The 25,853-nt window shown below is 45.1% G+C and overlaps 1 protein-coding gene across 2 annotated transcripts in view; it reads left to right on the top strand.

Annotated features, from left to right (window-relative positions):
* LOC139050970 (protein phosphatase 1 regulatory subunit 3C-like) overlaps positions 1-25,474 on the top strand; it is a 73,526-nt gene extending 48,052 nt beyond the window's left edge. The window contains exons 1-3 of one of the 2 annotated variants that reach the window (XR_011509169.1): positions 18,352-18,475; positions 18,591-18,667; positions 23,427-23,566. Coding sequence is in view for 1 of the 2 variants with exons in the window: in XM_070527888.1 (XP_070383989.1) it covers positions 23,427-23,876 (450 nt within the window). In the remaining variant the exon portion in view is untranslated. Of the gene's footprint in view, positions 1-18,351; positions 18,476-18,590; positions 18,668-23,426 lie in introns of those variants that run through there. The other variant, XM_070527888.1, reaches the window with a different exon arrangement.
* Positions 25,475-25,853: the final 379 nt, after the last annotated feature.

The following is a 25,853-nucleotide window of genomic DNA, read 5'->3' as shown; positions in this document are numbered from 1 at the left end:
GATGTCTTGCAGTGCGAGCAGGACACGTCCATATAGCAGGTGGTGCGCTGTGGCTGGCTCACCTGTGCTGCAAGGGCCACATGTCTGTATGGCCCAGGGCTTACGACCTTTCGGACTGGAGTGCAAATAATGTCTGGAGAAGCGGGACAGTTACCTCAACTGCACCTTGTCGTCCGTCTGCGGGGATTGTCCTGCAGTGCAGGCGCCAGAGAGCATAGGGAGGCAAATGCACCGTGCTGCATGTATATGGCCGCTGCGTTCCCAATGGCGTGCCGCGGAAGGAGACGATGTCACAACACCTGAGCGGGTAGCGACCTTCGAATATCGTGGTTACCTTGTGCGCTGGTTTTCGGCTTTATGCGCGAAAAGACGTCGATATATTTTACTTCTCTTTAAAAGTTGATCAATTAAACACATGTAACTGTCATCGACGATCTGCCTCTGCTGGTTTCAGGTTTATCGCCAGTTCTCCAATTACCATGCGTCTGCAGAATTGAGGGCGTTTCTGTGGTGACTTGAAACCTAGTGACTTGATGAAGAATAATGTAATGCTCGGGTGTAAAACGAGGCACAATTGTGCTCGGTCCCCTTTGTTCGCTATTACTCCTACTCAAGTGCTTACACACGAAGAGCAAGAGGCCATCGCGTGGTGTGCTCGCGGCATTGCAGCTTGCTGTAGATGACTGGAGGTTGGAAGAGTATCGCTAAACAGCTGATGCTGTCCTTGATGAAGGCTTACTAAAGAGACATAAATCTGCGAGTGGATCCTCCTAGGAGTACTCGAAGATGTTTTAAACCCCCACGCTCCCCTCCTTTTTTTTAAAATGATTTAGTGCCTGCTGAAAAGGAAGTGAACGAGAATTAACATAAGTAAACACGTGCAAGAACGTTGTGTTGGCGTTTTGCTTCTGAACGCGAGGTATGTAGTTAGTACTTTCGACTCCGGGCTGTGGCATTCGCATACCGATGGAAGTGGAGCCGTGTGCTAAAATTTCGGCACATGCTTTGAATGAATGAATGAATGAATGAATGAATGAATGAATGAATGAATGAATGAATGAATGAATGAATGAATGAATGAATGAATGAATGAATGAATGAGGAGCTTCCTGTCCCGGCATTTCTTGCAGTAAGAAGGGGAGCTTCGGGACATAAAACTCCACGTCAACTTTACGCGTATATACTTCAGATTTCACCGAGGGGATGATTATCAACGGAGTGACCCTGAGCGCACCTGCTCCTTTTGCATGCCACAGTGACCGCTCACACGTTTACACCGATGGGTCGGTCATGCACTCCAGTTCAGCAGCTGCAATATTTGTCCCAGCAAAATCTAAAGCGATAAAATTCAGGACATCGCACTTGACATCAACGACGGCTGTCGAACTTGCAGTTCTGCGTGCAGCAATTCAATTGATCGATCAGGAAACGCCCCAGAAATGGCACCTGCGATTCCAAAGTTGCCCTCCAGAGCCTGCTCTCTGCATTTCGCCGTGGACCCCACGAACGGCTTGTCGCGAACGCACGGTAAATTTACCAGCAGGCAGCTAGTTGAGGCAGGACATGACATCGTATTTTGATGGTTGCCAAGTCAGTGTGGCAACCTTGGAAACGAGCACGCAGACACAGCCGTTCGACCTTCACATACCAGTGCCGATTGCGTTGCTATCCCGCTGTCAAGAACAGACGCAACGGCAAAGCTCCGCGCGCTTGCTCGCGAGCTTACGTCGGCCCAATGGAATTCGGCAGACATTAAAAAAACAGCGTCTTTGCCCCCTGGATCCTCATCTGAAGCTCCGCCTTCCACATAGCTTACCACGACGGGAAGTAACTCTAATCTGTCGCCTATGGCTTGCAGCAGCTTTTATCAATGCGTACTCTTACCTCGTCGTAATGGCCACAAATCCAGACTGTGAAGCGTGCGGGTGCAAAGAAATTATAGCCCATATTCTGTGATTGACGTCGTTTCAATGCACAAAGAAAAGTCAGCGCCACGCTCGACGAGATTGACAACCATCCCCTTACGGAACGCAGAATTCGTGGACCCTGATTCCAGCCGACGACGGCACGAACCGGTTTAAAAGCGCTAGTGTGCTTTTTAAAGGAAACGGGACTCATTGAAAAACAATAGAATGTGCGAACTGATGCGTTTCTTTTTTTATCTTCTCTTGTTTTCTTTTATATTTTCTGCGCTTACCCCATCGCCCTGTGCAGAGTAGCCAACCGGACACTTAATCTGGCTAACCTCTCTGCCTTTCACCTCTTATTTTCCTCCCTTCCTTCCTTTGCTTGCACATTCCTTCCTTCATTTGCTTGCTTGCGCTTTGCCTTGTTACATTCAGGATGCGAGACCGATGGTACGCCGGTCGGTGGGCACCATTTCATCGGTCACGCTATGGTGCTAAATATCGTCCCGTAATTAAGTGCAGCCCACGCGACAGACGCGTGCCAACCTCGCGTTCATCCATGGGTGCCGGTGATGGCGACAGTCTGACGGGAGCTCGATGCGTCACCAGCTGCCACGTGTGGTCAATGCCGAGCGTTCGAGTTCCGAGAAGCGCGGGATCCGTGCTCACCGCATGCGGGCAAGGTGTTGCGAGTGCGTGCCCTCTTGCCTGGCGTCGGCACTTGCCCGAGGAATTCACGCGTTACCGCTCTTGGCAGCGACTGGGTCACCGGTGTCCGTTTTCTGCCGCTTTGTTCGCGGACCGAAATAGGCTTCCATTGGCACCGGTGCCGGGTCTCCGCGTATAGAGCGATGGCCTCGACCTTTATAAATACAGAGGGAGCGATGCCGCCGAATCGCGTGACACTTCTATTAAAAAACCCACTGTGCTCCCTTCCGTGCCTTTGGAGTGCGGTGCGTTGTAGCCCCTCCGTTCATGACAGTCGCTGGCAGCTCAGCGCACCGCGTCGGCGGCAGAACTCGGTCCCGGTACGGCACACGTACGCCATGGGCACGAAGCCACTATACGCGAGCGCAGCAACGTCGTAACCGCGCCGCGTGATCTCTAAAGCGCCAACCACGTCAACGACGTAGCACCTTGTTTGTGACGCAAACTTCGACGCGACGTTGCCGCGTCGTAACACGCCGTGAGGCGGCCACGCTGTGATTGCAGTAGAAATTACTTCCATGTGGCTGCAGCTTTTAGCGACGACTACAAGGAACGTTATTCAGTCGTGATTTCTATAATTGGACATGGCGCGGCCTCAAATGAACGCATCGTTTCCGCGCCGAAAGTAGGTCGTTCTGTGTGATTGAGAATGAGAGATATACGCTCTTGTGCAAACACACGTGTGCCTCACGTGTATACACAACTCTTCCGTGAAAGCACCAGTGCAGGACAGAGACATTTAGGGCCAGCTACACTTATGCGTTTGTCTGCGTATGTAGTTGTAAACGTAAGCTGAGAAACTTTCATCCAGGTCAGTTAATCCAAAAGCTTTAGTTTGACGTGGGGTGACTAACCAGTCACAATGTCATGGTGTAACAGCGCGAATTTCACAAGCGCCGCTGTCGTCTGTTTCTTTTCGTCCACGTTTACCATTTTTCCGCGCGCCTCAATTCTTCTGCATTGTATAAAGCAAACATATTGCAGTGACTTGACACTGTATGCGAGGGGTGGTACACGTGGGTCTGCGGAAGAGCTTGCGCCTCTCATTCAAAGGAAGTATTTATAGTCCTGCGTTTCCGGTTTATATATATATATATATATATATATATATATATATATATATATATATATATATATATATATATATATATATATATATATATATATATATATATATATATATATATATATATATATATATAATTTCGGGGTGGAGAAATCGAGGGTATTCTATGCCCAAAATTCGTCATTTTTCTGGTAACGTTTACAAGATAGAAAGAGAGAGAGACAAAAGGGAAGGAAAGACAAGGAGGCTAGCCAGTGTAAGTACCGGCTACCTTCCCTGTGCTGGGGAAAGGGATAAAGGGAATGAAAGATAAAAGAAGAAACAAATTGAAAAAAAATTAACTGAGAAAACAAGCGGAACCACTCACACGAACATATCACGGCAGAGAGACAGACAAAGAACTTTAATCACAAGGTCCTGAGAAGCTTTGGTCTAGGGCAGAGCTGCGGGCTACTCGCAAATACCGTGACGGCAACTCACCTCTACAAATCTTCGTTGTCATGCATTATTATTATATTTAACAGAAACTACATTAACAGAAACTACAAATATAGAAGGGCTTGTTGATCGCTTATTTCCTTGTTGTCCTGCGTTTCTCAGTCTAGCGTTTTCTTCATTACACCCAGGGTAGATAGCATACGTGTTCTAGGCTTACACATCAGGGTAGAGGAATTGTTAGAGGCACAGAAAATAGTGCAGTACGAACGCCTTTCCAAGAGTAGAACAGGCAGATACATACTCGAAAAGTTAGGCATCGGGTATCACGATCAACACGGCGTCAAAGTCGACGTACCGAGCAACGTCGGGGACGGGTTAGTCGTCCCTCCGCTACCGAGGAACATGCACTCAGAATACCACATGGTGTTAGGATCGGCCTGCAGCTATTTCAGCCCGCTGCAGATGCGTCGATCCACCCGCGGTGGGGGCGCCCTTCAGAGAATCAGCGAGGACAGCGCTAACCAACCGTGAACTTCCTTTGGAGAACTTCACTACGGCGGCGTTCATCCACCAAGCGCCTCGTTCGGAGAACAGGAGAAAGGCAGCTCTGGAATTTAGAGGCGCCGGCTGGGGTCGGGCGTGACCACCTGACTACGGGGGCGCAAGACAATGGTTACCACGACGACTGCGCTGAAAAGGTCGTCTGCCCTCGAGAAAGCACTGAAACCTGTGCGGCACGTGTGTGTGAGCCCTCCTCCTCCAAAAGGCGGGAAGTCTACTATGACGTCGAAGGATGACGTCGAATGGAGTGCTTATAACGAGCTGTTGTCGGCGGCTATAGTGTGCTCGTCGTCGTGCTCTGTGCTCGTCAATGTACTCGTGAGCTGTGTGCTCGTTTGGTGTATGCTTCGTCTTGCGGGCTCCATTTGGGAGTCACGCTAGACTGTGTAAATGTATCCCATGTTTAAAATGTAAATACTGCAAATAAACCCTGTTCACCTAGTTCCTCCCAAGTTCCTCTCTACGACCTTCAACTCCTTCAAATGGTGGCAGCGGCGAGATCGTCCGACAAATCTAATAATGGGTAGGAGGGAAAAGGGAGCGCAGGGCGTACAGAAGAAGCACGGGCAACTGTGAAGACACTGTGTTCGTGGACGTGGCCGCGGTGGTAGATCACGAGAACGCTTGCGAGTCTAGCGCCACGGTACGCACAGTGCACGTGGAGACGGCGGAGGAGGTGTCCAACGCGCTCGCGGTGGCCACCACCGCGGCCGAAGTGGTAATCAGCGACTCTCAGGCGGCAGTTCGCAACTACGCCAACGGCCGCATCTCCGCTTGATGTGTAACGAATACTACTCACGCGCAAAACGAGAATAACGAAGTTTACATGGACGTCGGGCGAGGGGTGGGACGGTCGCCTGACGAGTTACAGAGAAATCACACAACACTACAGACTAGTAAGGTGCAAATTTCCGCCACCACACCAGAAAATGAATAAGAGACAAGCGCTCGCTTGGCGACAGCTGCAGACAAGAACGTTTCTAAACCCGGTGATCTTGAATCTCTGTTACCCAGAGCTTTATTCGTCAAACCAATGCAAGTTTTACGAGGGCAGGACAACCCTGGAACACATGTTATGGGAGTGCGAACAAGGGGGGGGGGGGGTGCAGCTAGACGGGGACACAGCCTCGAACCGAACGCGCTGGGAGACTACGCTGCTTTAACGGGGCTTCAACGCTGCTCAGCTCCGCCTTCGAAGACCAACTCTGGGCCGTCCAGCGGGCCGAGGAAGCCGCCAGAGCTCAAGGGCTCGTGGCCGACGCCTAGGAGGGGATGTTCGCCCAATCCCCGATAACTCGCCGGGCCTTTATCTAAAGTTCTTCTGGTTGTTGTTGATCTCTTCGATACTTTGTCCTCTGCATTTTTTTTATTGAAGAAAAGTAGCACGAAGAGTATTGCGCACGGCTGGTCATGCTTTGCAGGAGGTGTGATGCTTTTCCTTATCTTACAAGCCCTTGTCGACGTACGTTATCATATGCGTTGGGAGCATACTCCTGCGTGGATCCTAGACCTGTCGGGATTTTAGTCCTTGCCTGTGGTCGTCATGTTTTACTGGTTCCCATTATAAACCCTTCCAATAAATTCAGTGGAATACCAACTTGTCATATCAGACATCCTTCTTTGAACGTGACGTAGTTGGGTAAACGTCTTCGTCACAGCTACCGTTCAAATGCAGAGCAAAGTCGCAGCAGCTTAAATCCAATTCCTAGCGCATTACCGCCGTTTACATGTATGCGACGTGAGGAAAATGCCAAGCAATGCTCCATTGCCGTATTGAATTAAACGCTGCTCCTTAAAAAAGCAACACAATTTCGTTCACTCAAGACCGGAAGGCATTGAATATATTCCTACAACTACCGATATTCGTTGAGTGTTAAGAGAAAACGAGGCATATAACATAGTCATATATTATTATTATTATTATTATTATTATTATTATTATTATTATTATTATTATTATTATTATTATTATTATTATTATTATTATTATTATTATTATTATTATTATTATTATCTTAACCAATTGATCACAAAAGATGGACCGCGTTCATTAGCTTTGGGATACCTGCATTTATTGTAACCCTCCAAGAAAAGTTCCGTAAATTCGGGCAGAAATCGGGTTTTACCCGAAAACGAAGGACCCTATAGGTATTGCGACAGGGTACTGAAACAGGAAACCGCCGGAGACCCTTCCACTCTTCTTCAGTCGACGCGCCACCGGTTCTCCTTCAGATTAGTGCACACTGTATATAAACGCGCGAAAAAAAGCAGCAAAAAAGAAAGCGTGGCAAATGCTAGTGGATTTCCTTATATTATTTCGGGGTGCGCTTAGGACAAAGTGGCACGAGTGTTGACGTGGCGGCGTGCGCGCATGCCGTATACGCTGCCGCTACAGCAGCAGGCTCCGAGCCAGACTTGACATTCCACGTTTAGCTTGTCTTTCTATCGTCCCGAAGTGGCTGCAGCCATTTATTTGCAGGAAGAACGAGGGAAAGAAAAAAAAAACAGGTCTAGGAAACTATTTTGAGCGACCGACCCAGAAGTGGCGCGAGGTGAACCTGCAGAAATCACCGCGACCGGGCAACACCCTTTAAACCCGGCGCAAGATTCGTGGTCGAGGAGAAAGGCGACCGCTGCGCGCCACAGGTATGCCAGCCTGCTTGATCACTTCCGCATTCGTGATGCACTCCAGCTCTCGATCGGTGCTAAGTCATCCAACACGTTTAGCGAATGTATCGGCTCTATAACCAGAGTCATTTAATGAAGCATTAAATGACTTAGCGAAAATCCGTCAAACTGCAACTGCAAAGGCATGCGTATACACCAAGTATGGTAAAAGAATGAGGAACTACTACGTGGTGCATCTTTTTAACATGTTACCGCAGAAATACGTGCAATGTAGGAGCATCAAAGAAGTGAAAAATGTGTTAAAGAATTTGTGCCTTCTTCTTTGATAAAGTATAATTCCGTGTATTTTGTTAGTCTGTGTATTTTCACTCCTAATGCTATTACGAGTTTTGTTTGATTTTATGCATTTGTGTTCCTCCGGTGCTGAATTATAGCGTTGAAAAAGTGATTTCTTCTGTTACATATGTTCGAGTTTATCTTCGCTTAGTCAAAAATGTAACCAATTCTTGTTACACGCCAACGTCATTTTTTGCTTCTTTGTATGACGTATGTTTGCCTGGCACGCCACTGCTGATCTGCCTACTCACCCGCAAGCAATGTATGCTTAGGTGAGGTATAAAAAGTTACGAGAAAAGAAAGGTCAATAAAGATTACTATATTATTATTATTATTATTATTATTATTATTATTATTATTATTATTATTATTATTATTATTATTATTTGTCTGTACGTTCATAATCTGTTTAACAATCTACCAGAGGGCATTTTCACAGCAACTTCGAAAATATCACTGAAAAATATGATGCGTCCTCTGTAGGTTAAACATGTTCCATATTCACATTGCTTTGCCTTCTTATCTCAGGTAACATTTATGTGGAAATTGTTTCAAAGATTCGAATTCTTGCATTTTGTGTTGTCTGTTTTGTTCGTTTTGTGTAAGTTTGAACTCTAGGTACTGCTGCAATAAATTTGCGCAGCTAATTGTAATGTCGCGTGCTTTATGTAACAGCGTCATTATTTTCTTTGATATGTGATTGTTTTCCTATTTCAATGTATTGCCTTGTCAATTCTGCAGGGCCATGTCCCACAAGCCCTTGTAGGCTTAGACAGGCCTGATTATAATGCTGTACATGTGTTATGGCAATAAAGATATTATTATTATTATTATTATTATTATTATTATTATTATTATTATTATTATTATTATTATTATTATTATTATTATTATTATTATTATTATTATCAATCTGCCGGTACCTTCCCAAGTACCAGAAATATTTCTTTACTAATGCATGACGTCTTTCTTAATGAAGTTTTCGATTTTATCGCCCAGGCAGTTTGGTTTCGTTGCGAATCGAGGTACCGCAGTCCTATTAGAAGAATTCTCAGATGAAGTATATTCTGCATTTGAAAACAACTTTTTCACCTGCGCGCTATTTCTCGACATAGCAAAAGCTTTTGACACAGTGAATCATAACATTCTACTAGAGAAACTAATGGTATTCAGAGGACCATTCCACAACGTACTGCGAAACTACATGTGTGGTAGGTCACAGATAGTTATGGCCGACAAGGAAACCGTCAGTAGCAAGCAATGGCGTACAGCCGGTGTTCCCCAGGGTTCGATTTTATCACCTCTATTATTTAACATATTCGTAAACGATCTTCCTCTAGAAATTTTCTAAAGGCACTATCTATCAGTATGCTGACGATACGGTAATATTACCAAAGCATATAAATTGTGAAAAGGCTGTGGGCGCCCTGCGAAATACAATACACAGTGTAATGCACTGGTTTGCGAAAAAATGTATTAATGTAAATATCAGGAAGACACAGTTAATATGTTTTTAGAAATCCCTTAAACACCACAGCAATAAACATTCCAGTATTCTTGTATGACCAGCACTGCGTTTCATGTACAGTGCTCACGGAATGAAACGCGTCAATTTAGGGCTAAGTAATGTGCATACTTTCGTTTCAACCGGCCGCAGTTCTTGTCACATCGACGTAATTGTGGCGTGTACACTTACATCGGAGTCCTCTTCACCTTTGGTGATCAAATTCCTAGCGACATGACATGGTGCTCTTGCGTACTTTGAACATATGTAGGGTTCTACTAAATGATCCGTGTCCTATTTCATTCCGTGAGCACTGTACATGTACCCCTGTTCAGTATGTAGACTGTGTGAAACATCTCGGTTTATTTATTGATAGCAGCATGTAGCGGCAGCATCATATGGCCTATCTGTGTGGCAAACTTAGGAGTGTCGCTTGGTTGCTTTTTAATATAAAAGGTTTCACGCCATTATCGGTAAAGAAAACCATAGTGTATGCACTCTCATACAGCATATTGCGATACGGAATCACCGTTTTCGCTTTCTGCGCATTGCGATATGGCAAACGAGAATTGGCAGTTTACTAAAATGTATACTGAAAAGTGTTGCCTATGGCTGTGGCCAGGTGTCAGGTGACAAGTCATTTTCAGCGTTAGGTTTTATTTCAGTCGTTATTTAAGCAAACTGTTGTTCCTCATTTTTGGAACGACCAATTCAGAGAGAAATATGTAGCCCCTCGACTTTTGAGGGACAACATTCGTTTCAATGTTGCTCGTTCATCAACTAGATATGGTGAGGCACGACGATGTGTCTATGTGCCAAAAATCTTTAATGATCTACCTGACGAATTACTTTCGGTTCCGTCAAAAAAGGTTTTAAAGAAAATTTCATCTTCCATTTGAGTTTTTTTATGTATGGGTAAGTGTTTATTTGAAGTAATTTGGTTGTCCTAACCTTTATATCTATATGAGCTTACGAAAAATATTCACTACGTTGCCATAACTATTTTTAAATTTTTGTTTTTTGTTCTATATAAGCATGAAAAAAAAATGTTCACTACGTTGGACTAACATGTATTTAATTTTCCTTTTGTTTGCGCAATGTTTTGTTGGCACTAAGGTAACGCCTGTATGTACATGGTCGTCCTTTTTGAAAGGGAACACGCGAGCGCATGGCCTGTGCTCTGCGGCGGCTGCGTAGAGCGCCGGTCAGTGGCAGCAAGAGGAAGCACGTCCGCTTTTGGCGCCATCTATTGACGGTCAGAATGACTAGGCGTGGCCGATTGGAAGCGCCTACTGGACTCCCTTCCCCGTATTACTGATGCGCAAGGAGCGGGGCATGCAGCGCAGCGTCTGCTGCTAGCAAATCGCGCTCGCGCTGCAGGCCCCGCTCCTTGCGCATCAGTAATACGGGGAAGGGAGTGCAGTAGGCGCTTCCAATCGGCCATGCCTAGTCATTCTGACCGTCAATAGATGGCGCCAAAAGCGGACGTGCTTCCTCTTGCTGCCACTGACCGGCACTCAACGCAGCCGCCGCAGAGCACAGGCCACGCGCTCGCGTGTTCCCTTTCAAAAAGGACGACCCTGTACAGTCGACCAAAAAAGTTTACGGACCATAGGGTCTCAGAAAATGCGAAATATACGAGCAGCCTTTAAAAACAGCCAGTAAAACCATACATCACAATGTTGTTCACATATACCAGTAAAGGCTGTAAATGGGAATACCAGGCTGCGTTTTGAGGCTGCGGAGATATTCACATTTTCGTCAGATCTCTTGGTCCGCAAACATTTTTGGTCGACTGTACATACACTGACCTCATCGCTGTTGCCGGTGCTGCCGGGCCTAGTCACACAAGCCATTTAGGCTTCGACAGGCCCGCTTACTATGTATTTGTTCTTGTGGTGCATAACTATTATTATTATTATTATTATTATTATTATTATTATTATTATTATTATTATTATTATTATTATTATATAATGGTGCATACTCGCGCCGCGAGGACTTATGCAAAAGCCGGCGCGGTGGCTAATCACCAGGACGCTAATCTAAATGAACACCCCGCGCTGTATACCTAACGGTGGCGCGGGCCACAGTCTCAGGTCACAAATGAAAAGTGAGACAAGTTTTTCACTCTGTGTGATAGAAAACGCAGTATAATTTTATGTATGCTTAGAATTATCTCCGGCAGGATGGTGGCGACAGAAAAGTGGCCACCGCGCATATATATATATATATATATATATATATATATATGCATGGAGCCGCGCGACAAAGCAACCCGCATTTTACGCGCCATGCGGCGTAGCAGAGGATCGAGACACAACGGTGTACGACTTGGCTTGTTAACCGGCGTACGACTATTATTGTACCAACAGTCGCATCCAGGAAGTTTAAAAAAAAAAAACAAGTTCTAATAGTCGTAGTAGCCATATTTAGATGCGTCTCGCTTCGTGTGTATACATTCGTCGACTTTGTGAAGGTCGAAATTCAGCATTCCGCGGCGGACGCCTTCGGGCGCGATGCTTTTCGGAGCATCGTACATTTCGGAGCCCCTTAAATAGGCTCTCTCTCTCTCTCTCTCTCTCTCTCTCTCTCTCTCTCTCTCTCTCTCTGTCTCTCTCTCTCTCTCACACACACACACACACACACACGCACACACACACACGCACACACACACACACACACACACACACACACGCACGCACACACGAAACGGTCATGGCGAATTAGGAAGTCATGCTTCATTTCGACGAGGCCTGGTGGAAGAAGGTCGGGTGAGAGAAAGTTCTTTGTGCACGAGGTGCGGGACGCCAACCATCGCAGAAGTCACGCCTCATTTCGACCAAGATGGTCGGATGAAATTCCTTTCGCCACGTGGTGTCAGACGCCAACCCTTGCACCTCGCAACGCTCACGGTGGTACTTTACTGCGGTAGCCGTTGTATAGCAGAGTCACGCTTAATGTTACCTTGTCGTCACTCCAACGTTAAGTGAACGAACAAATTCTAATAAACGTTGAAAGAACGCTGACACTTCAGCGATTTGTCGAACCCGAGGGGCTGCGCATGCGCTCTGGAAGTTGACGCTCCGACTATCGGAGCGTCCATCGGAGCATCGCGACGCCGGCAAAATACGAGTCGAAGGGAAGCGGCAGTGCCCCGCAGTGCAACCGTTGCGGTGAGCGCCGCGGAGAGGGAGACAGACCTGAAACGTGTCGAAGAAGCGAAGTGAAGCCTGAGGCACGACGTGAAGCACATGCACACAGGAAAGAAGAAAAAAACGCGGTTTTACCGAGCTGCAGAAAACAGCACGGTTGCGTCGGCGCACGATTTATAGATGTGGACTTGGATTGACGCGCGCTAAGTGCTAGGGAGCCTGACGCGACATGTTATAGCATATGCAGTTTTCGGCTCCCCGTATATCGCACAGCTCTGCACGAGCTTGGGCTGAGCCCACAGCCTGACCCGGCCGGCACACCCGACTGTCTCGAGCCCGAGACGCGCCCAGATCAAAGTGCAAGCTATCACATACTACGCATGCGGACTGCACATACAAAGCTCCACTTTGTACGATGGACAGTGACGCGCAGAGTGTTCGCGCTTCAATATCGAATCTCATACTGCGAATCTTGTACTGCTCGCGATAGTGCCAAGGTGTCGCTGTCACTATACTTCCCACTTGGAGAGAGAATGCAAAATATCTCGCTAGCTCCCCGTTCACTGGAACTTCCTCTTGCGCCCGGCCGTATGTGGTTAGAAAGCAAGATCACTTTTATTTCTCGCACCCTGTGGAGAACTGCGTGACAGAGGAAGAGAGAGGAGTGTGCTGGCACTGAGGTTGTGAGCACCAAAGAGCGCGCGCTGTGACCAAAATTAGTGAGCGAAAAGCCGCGAGCTTCTTGCTCTGCTTCAGGTACGTGGCTGCCACGAAAGATCTGACACTCCGGTGCGATCAACTAAAAGTGGTTTATCTTGCCTTATGCGGCACCGTGGGTGTTCGGGCATGCGGAATGAGAGAATTCGCCTGGAAGAGAGTGTTGCGTAATCGGCGTCCAAATAATTCGCAGTTTCGGTGGAAGTGCGACCATCGCTTGTGCAGCTCTCGAGACCCGTCGCTCGTGAATCTTGCCATTTCTTTTGTTCCCGTCGCCCCAATACAGAACGGCGCGAACCTACAGCGACGGAAAGGCCAATCAATTTCTCTGGCTTCATTTCACGCTTCAACCGTATTTCTTCCTCTTATTGCTTTTTAGCTTTCGCTCGGAATATGTATATATATATTCGCGTCTGCGCCGTTGTCATCAGAATCAGAACGACGGCAGCGACCGCGAGCACCGATTATTAAAAAAAGCTGTATATTCTACTGACATCATTTGAAACACTTCTGGCAAGCCTAATGTAGCTATATTTCAATATCTTCTTATCTTGGGGACTCCCGCATGGTATGGATGGATCGATGTTATGAGCGTCCCCTTTGGAACCGGGCGGTGGGTTGCGCCACCAAGCTCTTGCTATTATACTGCTTAATGCCCCACCTAGGCTAAAAAATAATAATAAAAAAACGAAAAATAAAACGCACTATGAATTCCCATAACAAAATTTTCTGACCCCCATATTGTGAACTTTGTTTTTGGACGTCTCCGTTTTTTGTCGTTTCCCTACTTTTCGTCCACCAATATTCCAATCGCCTCTTACTAATCTCTATTGCGGACATGTCTACATTTCCCCTGCTCTCGCTGAATCCAAGGGCTGAACCCAAGTAGTCCAGTGGTGCCTAAATCGACTGCTGGGCAGATGTCTTCACATTCTAATAAAACATGCTCCATCGTGTCCCTAGCTTTGATGATGATGATGATGATGCTGATGATGCCCTTGATGAGTTTGGCGCATACCCACTCATGGGGATTGGCCAAGAGTCGGGCAGACTTTGCTTATGTGTTCAGGCAATGAATTTAAAAATCTATAATTTTGTTGCATAAATTGAAGCGGGGAAAGTTCAATATTATGGTTCAGTAGACTGTCATTCAATAAAGAGTAATATATATATATATATAAATGAGGCAATAAAGGAGTACTGCAGCAAGCACATGCTTATTCTTCCTTCTTATATCTCGCTTTATAGGTGCGTGTTCTAAGGCATCCTGATCTCGCTTCGAGAAGTAATGAGCTTCCCTTTGAGTTATCATAAATTCTTTCTTTCTTGAATTCGTTATTTCCTAGTAAGTAGTTACTAACTTTCTGCTCGACGTTCGTTGTTGCTGTGTTGCCCACCTTACAGGGCGCATACTTGCTGGTAAGCTTCCTAGTTCTTTTCCTCCACTGTGAATCAATGTTTTTCCTGTACAGCCACCTCAACACTCACCCAACCCATTTGCTTTCTTCCATATTTTTCAGTCGTTCTTCGTAATCAATTTTACTGCGAGCTTCCCTCATTTGAAAACTAATCCAGCCCGTGTGCGCAGGCGACACACACACACACACACACACACACACACACACACACACACACACACACACACACACACACACACACACACACACACACACACACACACACACACACACACACACACACACACACACACACACACACACACACACACACACACACACACACACACACACACAAACGCGCGCACACACACACACACACACACACACATATATATATATATATATATATATATATATATATATATATATATATATATATATATAAACGAGAAGAAAGGGGGTTAACCGAGGGACCCGATAATTATTAGTCATATAATGAGAAGCCAACAAACACTGACACCAAGTACAACATAGGGGAAATTGCATGTGCTTAATAAATGAAATAAAGTAATGATAAATTAATGGAAATTAAAGTGGATGAAAAAACAACTTGCCGCAGGTGGGAACCGAACCCACAACCTTCGCATGTCGCGTGCGATGCTCTACCAATTCGGCAACATTGATGCCTTCAGGTAGCATATGTGGGTTTATTGACCAGTTGCCTTCACCCGTAAAGATCACGTTCTCGTGACGCCTGCGGCAAAAAAGACGTTCCACGTCCGCCGCCAAGGTCTGTGAGTGGGGGCGCTGGCTAACACTCCCAGGGTTCTACTAGTACACATAAATACCCAAGAAAGTGGATGGGGAAACGCCGCCGCGGTAGCTCAATTGGTAGAGCATCGCACGCGACATGCGAAGGTTGTGGGTTCGGTTCCCACCTGCGGCAAGTTGTTTTTTCATACACTTTAATTTCCATTAATTTATCATTACTTTATTTCATTTATTAAGCACATGCAATTTCCCCTATGTTGTACTTGGTGTCAGTGTTTGTTGGCTTCTCATTATATGACTATATATATATATATATATATATATATATATATATATATATATATATATATATATATATATATATATATATATATATATATATATATATATATATATATATATATATATATATATATATATATATATATATCGGTTACACTCGGTCGCAGGCCGTTCAAGTTGAGCGAAGAGATCTTACAACAGCCATGTACGTAAAAAATACACCTATCTGTTGTTTTCAAGCCGAGTGTATATTGGGCCAACGAGAGCATGCACGGCAAACAAGCATCTTGATTGTGTAAGTCAACTATATAACCAGCCCGGTTAAAGAAACGTCTTCGTTGGAAGAAGATTATTCCGCGGCCCGTTAATATGGATTAATGAAAATTCATTTCAACAGGGGACGGATCTTTACTTTAATTGTACGGGAGCAGCAGAGTTTCATAGAACTGGATCACATGCGACGACCGAATTACGAGAGAGAGTAGCACATCGGCGGACTCACTGTCGCAATACGTTCTTGAAGGTCGTTTGCACTTTAATATAAGCTCATTAGTATCGACGCCTCGGGAAATTAGACCGAGTCGCTGGACGGGCTGCAACATCGATTTTTCTTCATCTATTTCTGTTCCTCCTTAACGGCCGTTCATTCGGATGACTCGACGCAGCTTTCCACGCCGAAGGTGATCGTTGCAATAGAACCTCCTGCAGCGGATCTTGGTACTGAGGGTATCGCTGTACTCGGGCAAGTTAAATCTTTTACATGAGTAGCCTGACCTCTTAGTCAGTGTAAATTGCCGTGTTATTATGTGCGCATGGATCCCAATAAGATTGAAACTTGCCAAATCAATGTCGTCGCTTCAAAAGCATTTGGTGCGCTAACGTTGACCTTGAGAGTTGCATAGCTGTACTACTGGCTCGACGGCAGACCTAGCAGCCGTATACTTTTCGAAAAGCATTCGACAGGTGTACGAAATACATGAATTCGCTTGACCGCGTACGAGGCGATGACTTGCACAAATATCTTGTCACATGGGTTGACAAATTCTTAGTTGGCAGAAAATTTTATTGTCTTTTTTTTCGGATATAGGCAGTCGAAGGGCGTTCGTCAAAAAGCGGTTGTTTTTCCGGCAGCATTTTGTGTCTCTTTTAGTTTCTTGTAACATACCATCCACGGTGGCTTCGTGGCTGTGGATTTGCGCTGCTGAGCACGAGGTGAAAAGTTTGATCCCGAATGCGGCGGCTGCACTGCCGATGTGGGGAAAAAAAAACGCCCGTGCATTAGGTACATTCTAATCTGAAGCATGCGTAGCGCTGTTAAAAAAAAAAACGCGTTTTATAATTTTTTAAACTCAATGTTTGTTTTTTTCTTCTCTAAAATGCGTTGCATTTGCCTCTCACTCCAACGAGTCATAACTCACAAACAAATTGGTATATGGCATAACGTTTTGCCGTTTATCCAGGTGTGCGGGCAAGTATCCTTAAAAAGACTGAACAAAGACACACACACACACAAAGCTGGATTTACGCAAGGCTATGTTTTGAGATAACAGGCCATATTGTAAAAAAAAATTATCGGGGAATTTTAATAATCCTAGATCATACTGCATGCCTTAATATGTAAGAAATCAGCTTGAAAGGTTTCAAGACTAAATCTTGATTGGGTGGAACACTGTTAATGTCGGCGTAACAGAAAAAGGAACAAATTCGCATTTTAAGATAAACAAGAACCAATATTAGGTGGCAATTGCATAAAACAAAATTTTGGAGCGATAAAATTCTATAGACTTTTGTAACAGGGCCTTGTGGTGCTTCTGATATACAGGGTGTCCCAGTTAACTTAGCCAGAGTTTTAAAATATGCAAATGCCACGTAGCTGGACAGAACAAAGGTAATGGTGTTTGCCGTGGCTTGGAGATACTCAAACAATTTTCTTTCATTCCGTATAATTAAATAATTAGTCTTAATTAGTTAATCAGCCTCAAATATTATAATTTGAGGAAAAGTGTAATTGAGAAAAATTGTAGAGCGACATGGAAAACTCCCGATACAGCTTTCTGTTGCTCAATACGTGCTACATAGAAGTGTTTTTCCGAGCGCGAAAGAAGCCCGCAAATGCACGCAAAGTTGCCGGCTTTGGTTTGGTTTGGTTTGGAGCCTGTAGATATAGCACAACCCACTACGAGGGATTGGCCATGAATCGGGCGACTGGCTGCTCGAGGCAGTTTGCGTGTATTCGCGGGCTTCTTTCACGCTCGGAGAAACACTCTTATGTAGCACGTATTGAGCAACAGAAAACTGTATCGGGATATATTTATTTTTTTATCTTAGAACAGCGCTGAATTCTTTATTTATATAGATTTTTTTACTTCTGTTATCTTGCATCTTGAAACGCATCCGTAGTAGAGGATAGCGCCATTACTACCAAAACCAAGAATAAGAACAAACACCACAAATCTCTCTTCTATTTCTGTTTTTTTTTCCTTCGAACGCTAACCTTACGTTTATTAATTATGCATCTCGATTTACTTAATTTTTTCTTTAGTCTCCAGTTTCTTCCAGAACAATCTCGTACATATTTCGCGGTTGCTGCCTGCGTGGCTAATCCTCCGTAATAGTGTGTGTGTGCCATGGATTTGAGGGGGGAAAAAAGACGAGGACGACAATGTGAAAGCCACAGGGTAGAACGCTTGTATTGCTATTTTATGATTTTGATCCGCGATGCAAAAAATGCTGCCGTGAATTTTATAAAGCGGTCCTTGTTTCTTTATTATTATTATTTTTTTGCAAATTTGGTATTCCGCAAATTTATTTTATTATGGCAAAATTCGTCTAATGTCGCTTTCTTTTTGTCTCCCCATAGAAACTATGAGCACCCATACTTTAATATTCTAAATTAGATTTAGATATTGTCCCTCTAAAACTAATTTGAGAACCGCCTCATCTTGGTCAATCCTCAGTAGTGGGTAAGCGCCATTGTTCGGGAACAACAACAAGATCTGCGGGTGAGTTGACAGCCACATATCACCAAAGCTCTTAAAAATTTCTAGTGTGTAATTTCTTTTCAACTTCGCTTGCTCAACGTTCTTTCTTTATTTTCTTGAACCCTCGTACAGCCAGATTCCTGGCTGATCACCCGGAGTGTTTGAGGAGCAACAACCAACCAGCTTGACTCAGTAGGAGATAGCTTGTAACCGGTGAAAGACTTCGAATGCACGTATAACCAATAGCTGTTTGTTAGTGCACGATAGGTCCAGCAATCAGCTGACATCGTTTACTTGCAACTTGCACGTGTATTTGTCTTCACTTATGCTATAGTTTATTATGGTTTGCTGGCAGACCATATAGAGCGCCGTCAGTGAATGATAATAACTGTTCAGCTTATATCTGTATGGCTTTCGATCCGAGCTCTCTGGAACGAGTCCACGATTGGTGCTGGGAAGCGCGCACGCCAACAGGGCGGGCGGGCGCTCAACCGTATATGGGCAGCGAAGATTGCAGGTGCGTATAACGGATTTACTATATGTTACTTTTTTGTTAATGTCGCGCGCGGCACATAAAGTCTGCGTCTCTCAAGTAGTACTTAGAGAGGCTAACATGTATTAGTTGATCATTTTAGCTCAGTTCTCTCTCTGTATTTTTAAATTCATCGGCTTAGATCCAAATCTTGCTTTGCTTTTCATGTCATCTGCACTCTTGTTTTAATGTCTGGGTATACCAAAAAACAGCGCGGCACTTGTATAGCCGCAAAAGAAAGTGCCTTGTAGCCTCACGGAATGTATAGTCATGGTCTGAACGCGATGACACGCAGACGGGAGCGGAAAAAAAGAACGTGTTTTAGAATAGGGTTATAATGATAGAATTTGCGGAACACTGAAAGGCGAAAGCATTTACGGCGCAAACATAGCTCAGGTAAGGCAAGTGTTGCTTTCGTTGATGATACGCCGGCATGCCGAGAGTAATTTGATAGGATGAAACGAGCTGCGCGATTCTGGACGGAATGGCTGGAAGTGTAATGTTTTGGGGGTACCAGAGAGCGAATGCGTAATCTAATTTAGGGCGAACAAGCGTTTTATATAGATGTAGTTTTACTGACGAAGGTTATCGGGAAAAATTACGTCGTAAGTAACCCAGCATGCAGTTTGCGTTGTTAGTAACATAGTTAACGTGTATGCGCCAGGAAAGACCAACTGATGTGGATGCCGAAGTACTTGTACGAAGTACTTGTACTTGGATGCCGAGGTACTTGTATACGAACTGCGCAGGGACAGGGACCTTTGTCAGGCTTGATTGCCTTTAGCCCCTGCCCCTGCAGTGAGCTTTGTATATTGCTTACTGTAAATAAAACACTTACTTACTTACTTAAGTTACAAGATCTAGTAGGATGCCGACAAGAAAGTACGCGCTGCTAACAGTGTGGCCCCTTCGAGATATTCTCATGTTTTTACACTTCTTGATGTTGAGCCGCATCATCCATTTATTTATGTAGTTGCTGTGTTAACATACAAGATTAACTTCATATCGAAGTAATTATTAAGCATCTAGATAAAGCCACGACATTCCCGAAGTTGCATAATTAAGGGTCGCAGCGACACCTCCGGAAACAGCACTGCTGAAAAAAAAGAAAAAAATGACTACCATTCCACTATCTGAAGATGGAATGGCAGCAAAAGCTGACGATTTATCTGGCCCTTGCGCCGCTAAACCACACACACATATTCATTCATTCATTCATTCATAGCTGACGACAGTCAAAGCTCCAGAACGAAAAGCAAAGTGCTTTCGCTGCCATTCCACCTTCTTAGAGTGGAATGGTTGTCATTTTCTGCGTTGCTAGTCTGGCGTCGTTGCTCGTTCGGAGGTGCCCGGGCTTGCGATTGTCGTTTTCGTTCAGCATCGCGGGAGCGTTCTTCGTCGGTGGTCGTTTCGCGCCGGCGCCGTTTACATTCTCGTTGCTGTTCCCTCCGGCGTTCCTCGTGCGCATGTTGTTTCTTCTTCGGGTGTACGAACTACACGTGTCCACCCCGTCGACAACCCAGCTGTTTTTAGCGAATACCTCTCCTGGTTATGCACTGCGATAACCTTGACGTTACGCTATTGTTCACGGCGAGCGTTGTAATCTGTTCCGCATTTTGACACCTGCGCCGCCGCACTCCACCCGTATGGGTTTGTTAGAAATCGTTTCTCTTGCGGGACGCCGAAAACACTACGGTAGGTTAGTCATATACAGCTTTCGCTGTAAAATAAAAGACCAAAGTCAAATAATGACGCGTGGGAAATGACGGTACGTCGTAGAAGACGCGAGCCCTTCACGTACACTTCGTTCTTAGGCCACCTTAACCACAGTTACCAGGAATACTACTTACGAAAAAGGCGCAGGTGCACACTCGGTTCAAATCAACCGGAAGTAGGCAACGCTCGCGTCGACATACGTTGTGCGAAGATGGCGGGACACAGCCATGGCTGCACGGAATATGAGTTGACGGAGAACGCCCGGCCTTAAAGGGCGGGTAATGTGCAAAGCCCTATTCGCTGACATCAAGTTCAGGTGAGAAAACATTCTGTGAGTGATAATTTTTACAGCGAAGCTGTTAGCCTCTAGTTGATCGGGATGTTTCGCGGCGGCGTCCTCACGGACAAAAAAAAAAGCAAAAAAAAAACACAGTAACACTTCAGCGATTGAAACGAAAAGTGCATACATTCTTTTGTATCAGGCGTACAACATATAGCACAGCATTCGTTTCAATAAAGACCACGCACAAAACAAGCACCAAAACCACATAACAGGCGATCCTGCTAACAATGCGAAGCATACGTTTCCCAGTAAAGATTACTGTTGCGCAAGCTGCCGCGGCGCCGGCAGCCTGCGACGTGTGGAGTGACGTCACTAGCCTTTCACATATAGACGAACCAGTCTATCAAGTGATATCATTGTTGTTGCAGCACCGTTATGGGTATACTCAACGCATAGTTAGTACTCCCGAGGAGCGGCGTGAATACGAGAAGCGGCAAAGGGAAAAGAAACCGCAGTACAGCGAGCGGCGGCGTGCTGCCGCTGGTCGTATTGCGTGGAATCCCAGCACAGAGGAAGTGCGCACGTCCACATTCTCCTGCGGCTGAATAACGCGCCAGAAGAGGAATTGAGCAATAAAGTATTGGCGTACCCGCCCTTAGACGTTGCAGTAGTGGTTTTCAACAGCTTCGCTGGGCATCCACTCTCGTAGGGCCGGGATGGCGTGTCAATTTTCCATTCCCAAGCGGTGTTCTATGGCACGACAAAAATCGTTTCTTGGACAGAACATCATGTAATGGAAAACGAAACGTATAGCCCCCCCGCCACTGCGATGTCTCCCGTAGCCAGTGCGTTGCTTTCAGTAGCCATGTGTATCCAAAATTTAAGATTTTAAGCTTACCGCTGTTTACTGTTTAAGTATTTTTGTGAAACAGGGACTCACTCCAGCTATAACTACAACCAATGGGTAATTATGAACGATCATTACTTTGATTATCAGACTCTGGATTCGTTATCTGAAGATTTTTTCCTTCCGCAAGTTATGGAACTACCGCGAAAGCGGTAAAATGTTGGACGTGTACAAAAATAATAAATTGCAAATTGAACAAAATAGCATAGGTGAGTAGACAGTACACGGATACTTCGTACCTACCACCCGGTTAACTCGCCGTGGTTGCTTAGTAGCTATGGTGTTGGGTTTTGCTAAGCACGAGGGCGCGGGATCGAATCCCGGCCACGGCGGCCGCATTACGACGGGGACGAAATGCAAAAAACACCCGTGTACTTAGATTTAGGTGCACGTTAAAGAACCTCAGGTGGTCCAAATTTCCGGAGTCCCCAACTACGGAGTACTTCATAATCAGATTGTGGTTTTGGCACGTTAAACCCCATAATTTAATTTTCTTTACGACCTGATTATTATATTTATTTAATTCAGACTGTTTTATTTTTAAATAAACACCAGTGAGCATATGCAGTCGAAATGCAATCGATGGCATCAAATAATTTAAGTGCAGAAAACCCCGGTGCTTTGTTGCAGCTCTTGAACAAGATAAAAAACTGGTTCGCGGCCCACTGAATATGTTTGTCTGGCCTTCTCTATAACGGTACATGTTGTTCGAGGCAGTCTTGATCCGCAAAGCTGCGGCCGAGGATCGACCTGTTCATTCTCCACCAACTGATGCATAGCTCATTTACGGCACTGTATGCGAAGTTGGCAGACTCTAAGCTGGCGTACAAGTATTTTGTTTTTCGCGAGTACTCTGGCAAACACACTACGGATATCGGAAAACGAATATTTATTTATTCCTTCATACTGTCAACCCTCTGCTGAGGATTCTTACAGGGAGCGTTTTAAATACAGGCAGACCATATATACACTGTGCATCAAGCGGCAGTGGAATCACAAAAATACATGTTTAACAATTTTTCAAATTCACAAACACCACTGGCATTTCCCACAAAGCTTGGTATCGCGTTCCAAAGTTCAATCACGGCAGGGAACAAAGAAAAGCGAAACACATCACTGTGAGCAAAGTATGGGCGTAAAACATATTGGTAAATAATGTTAGATCATTAGCGGTACAGCGAGGTTTACAGATCAGAAATTCTTGTGGGCACCACTTAAAACACCTATCCGATCTACTTACTCTAGATTTACTTTAGAAATCATAGTTCCTCCGTCTACCCTGCTCATCAAAGCCATGCTTCTACCTTCTCGCGTACCTCGACGCATGAGCTTTCGGGCAGCTATATATATTAGTGCGTCGGCTTTCTTCACTGGAAATGGCCTGCCACTCCTCGTGTCACGCCTAAAGATAACGCGTCCCTGCAGCTTTCTCCCCCGCCTCTTATCTCCAGGCGCTCGTGTCACCGGCTAAATTCCCTTCCGCAATAGACCTCTCTCATTCTGCTATGACAATGCGTAATCTTTATTTGTGCAGGATGCCAGCAAAGAAAAGAGAGAGAGAGAAAAAAAGAAACACATGGCGAGAGAAAACGATGCCGGGCGACGTTCCTGCACAGCCAGAATGAGCAGTGGCGGGGAGCAGAGCGTGGCCTTGGGCGACGCGCATTATTTACAAACAGCCTGCTCCAGAGCAGCCGCTGACGGATCGTCCCCCCGGCGGCGGCCAAGGTGGCATCCGGCCAGCCTGGAGCTCGAGATCAACTGCCCGCGACAGTGTTGCGGCGATACTCGCACTACTTGCGCCATCTTAAGCCGCTGGACCAAGCCCGGCCGGTGCCTGCGACCGCGCGGTGCGCCCTCGTGTGCCTATAGAGTTGCTAGCGCACAGCTTTTCTCTCTCTTGTTTTTTTTTTTTCTCGCGCTCTGTATCTTGCCTTCCATTTCAGCCGACTTCAGGCACCCAGCTGGGATCAATCCTAGTTGAATGCTTCCCTTTGCGTATCCTTGTGCGTTGCTCGCAGTTGCCGAAGAGTGTTCGCTGTACCTGTAGTCTTCCAGAACTTCAGTCAAAACCTGACACGTACGCAACTTTGTCGGAAGGAGAGAGCAAGTTATCAAAGCGAATCTCGTGCTGGAAATTTCGGGCATAGATGGATGGCTGCGTTCAATAAAGAAAAAAAAAAGATGGATGGCTGCGTACAACAGCATGGAGTAAACGTGCATAACGACGACAGCTCTTTGTCACTCCGAACGTTTAGTGTCCACAGTTGTTTTGCCCAAATGAGCTGTGTATAATTTTCAGTACGTATGCATTCCTGCGCACGCCTATGCATATACGAGCGCCATGACCACCATTTCTCTAGCGCGGCGGCTGTCGTGGTGGCGTCAGCGCGGTTTTATGGCAAGCTCAAGCGGGCGCCCGATGCATGTATGCCACAATGCCCATGCGCAACGTTCGTAACGCCTTCAGCACCGAACCATGCTCCCTTGTTAGTGTTACTTGTTCAGATAGTTGGTGAAACAGAACTACGTACTTAAACAGATGCAAACAGACACACATACAAAAATGAAGACAGACAAGGGCAAGGACTGCTCATCTTCTCTGTCCTTATTCCTGTATGAGTCTGTTCGTGTCTGTCGTTCATGTATATATACCATGTTCATCGCGCTCGCATGGCTCGGAAAAAAGAAAACCATCAAGAGCGAACAGCCGGCTTGTAGACATATGGAATGCAAGTCACTGAAGGCACCCGTTCGTTCAGCATTTACCGGGCGATCATTTTCAAGTTTTAAGGCATTTTTAAAAATCGTCTGTGGCAGATGGCATTATTCTTGTCCTTGAGCTGGATTATTCCAACAGCGCACGTTACTAGCACGAGAAATCGAAAGAACTATTCAACTATTTAACAAAAGATACGAATTAATTTAATGACCTTTCCGCACATATTGCAGTTTGCGAATTGTAGCCGGTGAGCTTGCAAGACGTATACGCTTGAAATGAATTTCAAAGATGACACCAGTTTCGTGATATTTCCCAATGTGTGGAACGAAATACATGTGCGATCAAGTTACTTTCGTGCTTCAATGCATAAAGGAGCGTTTTGTTAAAAAAGTAAGTGGAACACAAGTGCATTTTTATGGCAAGTTTGATGGCGCATACCTCCAATGTGGTGTCATTCTGGAAATTCTTAAAGAACCAAATAAAGTTTCTCTCTCTTTCTCTCTCCAATAGGATATGCCTGAAAAGCTCACCGGCTACAATTCGTAAATTGCAATATAGGCCGTAAAGTAATTAATTTGGAAGTTAGTTAATGCATTTTTGTTAATTAGCTGAATATCTATATCGATTTCTCGTGCAAGTAATGTCCGCCTCTCTGCATGATCCAGCTCAAGGACTAGAATTATGGTATCTGCAACAGGCTACTTTTAAAAATTTCATCAAACTTAAATATGATCATTTTGTATGCAGTACTGGAAGGCTGACCTTAAATAACGTTCTATTCTTATAATGCTGTGCATGATTTATTCCGCTGTAGAAAAATAGTTTCCCTACCAGATTGTATGGAGAACAGCCATCTTGCTCCCCAGGTGTATCGGGGACTGCGGCACACATAATTTGTGTTTAAGCTGCAATCACAACATGTGCACATTACCGGATATATATATATATATATATATATATATATATATATATATATATATATATATATATATATATATATATATATATACTAGCCAGTTTTGCGGTAACCAGACCCGTATAAGACATTGTTCTTTATGTACTTTTAGAGAACGTCACGCACGTTCTTTTTCGCGTGCATAATTGGTCTGCACGTTATCGATCTTATACGTCCTGGAAATGGGGGGAGGAGGGCAGAATGGGACGGTTGCATGAACACGAAAGTAATATGGATGTGCGATTTAAACCAAATTGAATTGCAACCAAATTAAACCAAACTGC

This window comes from Dermacentor albipictus, chromosome 1 (assembly GCF_038994185.2).
Source record: "Dermacentor albipictus isolate Rhodes 1998 colony chromosome 1, USDA_Dalb.pri_finalv2, whole genome shotgun sequence".
Taxonomy (NCBI): Eukaryota; Metazoa; Arthropoda; class Arachnida; order Ixodida; family Ixodidae; genus Dermacentor; species Dermacentor albipictus.
The sequence above is the reverse complement of the archived record's forward strand: the minus strand, read 5'-3'. Positions and strand labels throughout refer to the sequence as shown.